Source organism: Melospiza georgiana, chromosome 17 (assembly GCF_028018845.1).
Source record: "Melospiza georgiana isolate bMelGeo1 chromosome 17, bMelGeo1.pri, whole genome shotgun sequence".
In the NCBI taxonomy this organism is placed as follows: Eukaryota; Metazoa; Chordata; class Aves; order Passeriformes; family Passerellidae; genus Melospiza; species Melospiza georgiana.
The window spans coordinates 6278324-6285148 of NC_080446.1; the positions used below are offsets into that span (position 1 = coordinate 6278324).

At 48.7% G+C, this 6825-nt stretch overlaps 1 protein-coding gene across 3 annotated transcripts; it reads right to left on the bottom strand.

Annotated features, from left to right (window-relative positions):
- Positions 1-504: 504 nt before the first annotated feature.
- LOC131090701 (uncharacterized) lies at positions 505-6551 on the bottom strand. Of its 3 annotated transcripts, XM_058036247.1 has the most exons (8): positions 6309-6551; positions 5995-6175; positions 4165-4352; positions 4006-4065; positions 3472-3822; positions 2727-2802; positions 2214-2300; positions 505-1500 (listed from the first exon to the last, which is right to left on the bottom strand). In XM_058036247.1, the coding sequence occupies exons 3-8, from the start codon at positions 4337-4339 to the stop codon at positions 1053-1055; spliced, it is 1197 nt and encodes a 398-aa protein (XP_057892230.1). In that variant the 5' UTR covers positions 4340-4352; positions 5995-6175; positions 6309-6551; the 3' UTR covers positions 505-1052. The 3 variants fall into 3 exon arrangements, with proteins under 3 accessions (XP_057892230.1, XP_057892229.1, XP_057892228.1); XM_058036246.1 differs by having other exon boundaries at positions 3472-3819; positions 4165-6175; XM_058036245.1 differs by having other exon boundaries at positions 4165-6175.
- Between the last annotated feature and the right edge of the window lie 274 nt (positions 6552-6825).

Here is a 6825-nt window from a genome sequence, read left to right on the forward strand (position 1 = left end):
TGTAAAAGGGAATGTTTGGTATTTTGCAGCACTTCTGTTAAGTGCTGGACTGGTGTCAGCATCTCATTCTTTTAACGCTTAGAACAATTTTAACCCACCCACACTCCAGCTCTGAATTATTTAGGAAAAGATTTCTCTTTCTAGACCTTCTCTGTAGTCCCTCAGCAAAGGGACTGATTGTACTTGGCATTTTTTATCTACGAAAAAAATACTGTATTTAAATAATAGTGACAGTGTCCACAAGATATATACCTTCAAAGCAAAGTTGGGCCATATTTTGTCCTCCATCCCTCACTCTTGTGTCATAAAAATGTTAGGGATTTCTCCTGTATGGAAATAATCTGATCTTGAAAGGAAAATTAATGGAACTTCCATGGGTTCCCTTGGAAGTTCCATTAATTGACCCCTTCTCTTGTTCAGCAAACTTTTGTTAGGGAAGACAACTCCTCTATATAGCTACATTAAAATAAACAGAAAAAAAAAAACAAGTTCTCTTTTTCTGAATGTTTTAAGACATTATTTTAATGAGTCTGCCTTTTTGTTAGTGCTGGAAATAAAACATTCACTGTGAGGAAAGAGTAAATATTGTCCCACAGGCAGAATGAGGCAACCAGAGGCAGACAGAGAGAAGCTGCATTGGGTGACACAGCCTGTCTGCAGCTGGATTCCCTATCCTAAAGACAACATATCTGCAGTGTGGAACAGGGCGACCTTCCTGAGCCATTCTTGGACCCAAATGGAGCCCTGAAGCCTTTGAGCACATCATCAGAGTCACAGAGGTGATTCCATGCACCCACAGTGAGGTTTGCACACAGGTTGGATGGGAAGGAACTTGTAGAGTGCAAAAACTGAGCCAAGTTGGGCCCAGTTCCTGCTTGGTTAATGGAAGCAGAAGTTTGGCAGTGTTTGAGCTGTGCTTAGCACATGGTTTACTTGGGCTGGCTCCCTGGGGGAAATCTACTGAGCAGCAGCTGCTCGGCTCATCTCTCCTGGGAAAGCTGCTCAGGGACACACACAGGAATGGCAGGAGGAGACATCAAATCCCCTACACCTCAGAGACACTCTGTCTTAAACTTCTGCCTCAGGGCTTTCTGCACGTTCTGGATCTTCTCTGTGATCACAGTGTCACTGAGGTGATCCCCAAACTTCTGCTTCAGCAGCACCCTGATGATTTTGATGCAGCGTTCGTCCATCATGGGCTTCGCCTCGCGGAAGGTGTTGCCCCTGCGCCCCGTGATGGAGTGGCTCTGGATGTAGTCAGAGGTGAAGAGCTTGTAGAGCAGAGTCTTGCAGGCTGTGCTGATTTTCTGGTCAAACCTGATGGTCTCTTTCAGCTGCTCCTTGGTGTAGCCGTTGAAGAGCTCCACCACCTCACACGGCTGTCGGTGGGGCTCCTCCTGGAAGGACAGGGATTCCAGCCTCTGCACCTTCTTCTTCAGAGAGAGGATGTCCTGCTGGAGGTCCAGCACCATCCTTTCCAGCTGCTCCATCTTCTCCACCCTGAAAAATTAAAGTTGTTTGTGTAAAGGCAAGAAGACACAGTGTCCTCACTGTGGATGTCACTCCTCCACCCAAGCAGTGATTAGATGCCTCCTGCCAGCAGGACAGGACAGCTCCTCTGGCAGAGTATCAACCCCTCCAACTACTCCTGGGTGAGGAATAAGGCAGGAGGAAAAATTACATGGTCTGGACTTTTCAGTGCTCAGGAACGTTCAGTTTAACCCTCAACTCCCCCTGGGCATGCATACATGGAGACTTTGATGCTCAATTTTCTTCTCAGTTGTAAGGAAAGACATAAAGCCTGTCTTGCAAGTCCCAGGACACACATATTTGTGGTATTAAACAACAGACTTGTGGGAAATGACAATACAAGAACCATAACTTGAATTTTTTGGTACCCATTTCTTTGCAAGAAAACTGTCCCTAGCATCACTTTATCACTGGATACTGGCCATCAAAGTAATGAGCAATAAAACAAGGAACACACAACCATGTTTTGATTGTTATAGGCAAGAGCTTTGTAGTTTCTGCACTGTTTTAGAGCCTTCTTGCATCTCTAAATCCAAGCGCTACAATCAGAAACACCTGGCTCAATTGTAAAGAGACTCAGCAACTTTGGAGTTTAAAATCGTCCCACTTTGTCACCCATCTGTGATCTCACTGCTCACTTTTGTAGTGAGGAGGAGAACACAGAGCCTTCTTTTGCTAATTACCTTTCTACCTCAGCAGGACTGAAATTTTTGTGAGCCCTCTCAAAGCCATCCATCTCTTGCAAAGCATCAATCTTTCGCTCCTCACGGCTGGAAGAAACAAGCAAGTTAAATAGCACTGCCACAAACAGCTTTGTGCTCGTCTTCAAATTCATTCCTGAGGAGAATTATCTGGAATGCAAAGCAAAGTCATTTGTGGTTTCATTTGCAACAAGAATAAAATGGGCTGAGAGGGAACATGAGGGGTTCTTGATGTGAACAAACTCCTGTGCATCCCCCTGGCATACAGATATGGGGCACCTCCCACTGACCAGTCGTGGAATCAGGACTTCAGAGCAGGCTCATTTTTTTGCTGTATGTGCCCACACAAACTCCTATTACCTTCTGTGCTTTGGGTTTAACCTCCCTGAGCATCTACTCAAAGCAAGCACTGGCAGAGAATGGAGACAGAGTGGACAGAAATCAATATGTGTGGTGTGAAACATTCAGGCTCCTTACTGTGCTTTCAGGTGTTACCTGCTCAGGCAGATCTGCTGCTGGCACGGGGACAAGATGCCATCTGACTTCCTCTTCATTGGAAGGGCAACATAATCTGCAGCAGGGGTGGGAGACAAGCTGAAGAATCAGTTGCTGAAAAGGTGCAGATTATCTAAGCACCCCTGCTAGATTGCATGGCAAGACATTATTCCATTTGCACAACAGTGATCCAGACGGGCTCTCCAGGACTCATCAATGGGGATTTTTTTGTTAGAAAAAGGTGGCATCTCAAGGGCTTCTGTTCCCAGTGCAAATGATATGGTGGGGGAAAGGCAAGCAAAGCCAACTTGTCTCTGGATGCTGCTGTTAGTCAGCAGGTAAATAAGACACTAGCACATTTTCATAAGTGCATTTAATGGGTGGAGAAGTGGGTGGAAAAATGGGGAAATAGGCAAATCTAGAAGGTTTGACTAATGGAGACACAGGGCTTTTGGGAATTTCAGTTATTCAGGCAGGCATTCATTCAGATTGACTTCTGGCTTGGGGGAAGAGAACTGCTAGCCCAGAAGACAGAGAACATACACTGCATCTCCCTTTAGACACCCCTCCTGGAACAGATCTCCCAGGTGGAAAGGAGCAGGAAATGCCATCTCTAACCTCTGTAGCCCTGAGACAAAGCCCATACACCCCTAGAGCAAAGCAGAGATTTTCTGGCTGCCCTGCAAGTCCCCATCCCACCCTGTCACCCTCAGGACCAGGCAGCAGAACCAGAACCCAAGGTTACCTCTGGCAGCTGGACCAGCCCTGTCCTCTTCACTCTGGGAAGTGCCTGGCCCTGGCATGGCCATGGTGATGAAGGAGGAGGGAGGTGTGAAGGCACTGGCTGGGTGGGGGGGAGCTGCCAGCGAGCGGGGGCTCCCTGCCACGCTTCCCAGGACACGCCTGTCCTTGAGGATGGAGGAGCTGCTGGCATCGTGGGGCAGGCTGGCCTCAGCCACCCTCAGCAGTGGCTTTGCAGGACAGGTCCTGTCACTGGGGTGTTTCCTGGATGCATTCCCTGGGGTCCATTTTGGAAAGGTCTTCCTGGATTTTTTTGGTGGGGATGGCACCATGCTGTGGACAGCTGGTTCTTCTTCTGAAAGGAAGGGAGAGGCTCAGGATGTGCAATGGGGCAGCAATGTGTGTACCTTCCACTCCCACTCAGTACACTGATTGCAGTGATGTGAAATTTACAATGCCACTACAACATGCTCACCATCCTCCCACCTGAAAAGCCCCATGAAGTAGAAAGGTGCAATGTTCAAAAGCCCTTACTCACTTAGCTTCTCCAGGAGCTGTCGATCTTCCAGCAGCTTCTTCTCCAAAACACCTTTATTCTCTGTAGCAAGAGAAGATTTTTCAGCACTAAACTCCTTCTTGGAAGGTTGCTTCTGAGCAGCCCCAAATTGCAAACCCAGGCCAGGGGGGTGTCACTTACCACTGATGCCTTCCACCACACCCCAGTAGAGCCCACTGAAGCCAGGGCAGCGGGCCAGGACCTGCTCCCCCACGCTGTAGAGGTGGAAGGGCTTGCGGGGCTCCTTGATGTTCTCCATGCTGATGACCCGGCTGCCGTCGGGCCAGCTGATGAGCACGTACAGCCTGCCTGACATCAGGGCTGCCCACCTGGAGCAGGGGGACAGCATGGGAATGTCACCACAGGGGTCTGGGCTCTCCTGTGGGTGGGAGTGTTCACAAGCTGTGCTTTACCCAGGGCAGCACAACGTGCAGATATAAAATGCTTGGCACTGCCTTTTCTCTGCCAGTTATTTCTCTGTTCCCATTCTCAGCCCTCTGAGCTTGCCTCATCCTAAAGCCCTTTGCTGGGAGGCTGTCTGGGGTCTGGCTGGGCTCAGCACCACATGCCTCCAGTGCATCCAAGTGTCCTCTGCAGTGACAGCCATGCCAGGTCTCACCTGGGATCAGGCAGCCCTCACAGCTGACACCTTGAGCAGATGCTGAACAAGGCTCTGAGCAGACACAGGCTGGTTCCTCTCCTCAAAGGACTTCAGTGGATCTACTGCAGTTTGCTCCAGTGCAGGGCTGTGTCTGTGTGGTATCAAGGCAGTGCAGAGAAGAAACTCAAAAAGACCCAGGGGTATTCCAGGAGATGAAATTCCTTTGCCGCACAATTATTTCCCCCAGTGAACATCAAAATGCTTTGATAAGGAGAACAGAAAATTCCCTCCGTTTCACCCATGGGGAAACTGAGGCACAGACCAGTGTTGGATATGTCTAAGGCAGTCAAGCAACAAAGCTGAAAGGAGCTGGATCCTAAGTCCTGGCCCACTGCTCTGCCCACTGAGATTTCTCTTTCTGCCCCTGGAGCTGCAGACTTCAATCACTGGAGAAACTGGAGAGCCAGGCTGGTGGGGATTTCCAAAACCTCCCGTGCCAGAGGAGCAGCTGAGGGCTGCTGAGGTCAGGAGCAGTTTCCTTCCAGCTCCTAAGGGCCCTGGCAGCATCACCCCAGTCCTGCCTGCTCTGCTTGGCAGCAGGATTTGGCAGAAGGGTTCTGGGGACAGGGCTGAGCCCATGTGCTGGCACCAGTTGGGGAATGGCTACAGAGTCCAAAGAAGATGGGAGGGAGCTGGGGCAGGCAGAGAGTTGGAGCTGAAAAGGCAGCTAGGACCCAAATTATTCCAGTTTTTTGTTTTATCTCCACACCTCCATTCAAGTCTTGCCTGGATCTGACTCCTCTCACTTAGAAGGTCCAAGTTCACCCTGGAGAACTTTCTCCATCCCTATCTCAGCCACCATCAGCTGCAGCAAAGCTCCCTGCAGGAATCATAACTCTCCCCAAACCTGCCAGTCTGCCCTGCTGGCACAGTCTCACACCTGCTTCTCTCCAAGCCTTTTCTCCTGACTGATACACACCCTGGCATTGATTTTTCATCAGGAAGCACCATACACAAAATCTCTGTGTGCCTGTCTCCCCACATCCCCTTCCCTGCAGCAGGCAGCTGCCCCCAGCCCTCTCCCAAACACAGGGAATGCTACAGAGCAGAAACTGGGATAAATGCATAGCTGAGCCCTCTCCCTCCCAGAAACAGAGCTCCACATTCCAGACAGCAAACAACCCCAGCCCAAACAGCTCTCTGGAGGGGTTTTCCTTTAACGTTTAAAGAAAACACACTCATCTTCCTTCCCCAAACCAGTTGTTCATTTACCCTTATGAATACAGCAAAATTACACAAAATCACAAACAGAGAGAGAGAGAAAAAAAGAGAGAGATCACAATCCTGATAGCAGCAGAGCTGCTCCTTGCCTGGTTAGCACTGCTCCAGGTGTTGAGTCGTGCAAGATGTCTCCTGTCTGTCCAGATCTCTGCTGCCTGATCCAGGAGAGGAGGTGACCGGACACTTCCTTGCCTTGGGCTTGTCCCTTCACCACAGGTCCTTGTCAGGTCTCCTTTGTCTGGCTTGGAAAGCTCCCACCTGCTGTCCCCACTGCAAAGAAAAAAATAAAAGAGCTTTTGCTTTCTTTTTTCCTGGTTGTTTTGTTTCAGCATTATTATTCCTGTTCTTTTCCCATATACATATATTATTTTTTTCCTTAGCTTGTTTCAGGTCTGTTTCTTACAGGGAGAGAGAGCAGAAGAGAAGAGAAAAAGCCTTGGGTTTTTTGGAGCATGAATAAACCTTGCATTTCCATGAGTTATTCATGAATAATTCATGAAAATGCATGATTAATTCAGGTTCATGAATTATTCAGGAATAATTCTCGAACATTCCTGGTTAATTCATGCTCACACAGCGAGTGAGTCAGGCTCTAGGGCTTGGAGAATTCCTTTCTCCCTGAGACAGGAGAAGAGAGGCTTAGAGAAGCTGCATTGTGCACTTGCTGTTTACTGCCTCTGAGAAGAGAACATATTTTGGGCCCTTTTTGAAACAAGGACTTGAAGAAAATTGAAATGCCTGCAGCCTCCTGCCCACGGAGGAATAACACAGCACTAAAAGGAAAAAAAAAAAGAGAGAGAGAGAAAGAAATTGGACTTGCTCACAGAGGAAAGCCTGGCAGCAAGTTTTATCCCCTTTCAAAGCATCTTTCTACCCTCACCTCCCTAGTTAGGATACATCTCACTGCTTCAGTTTTCACC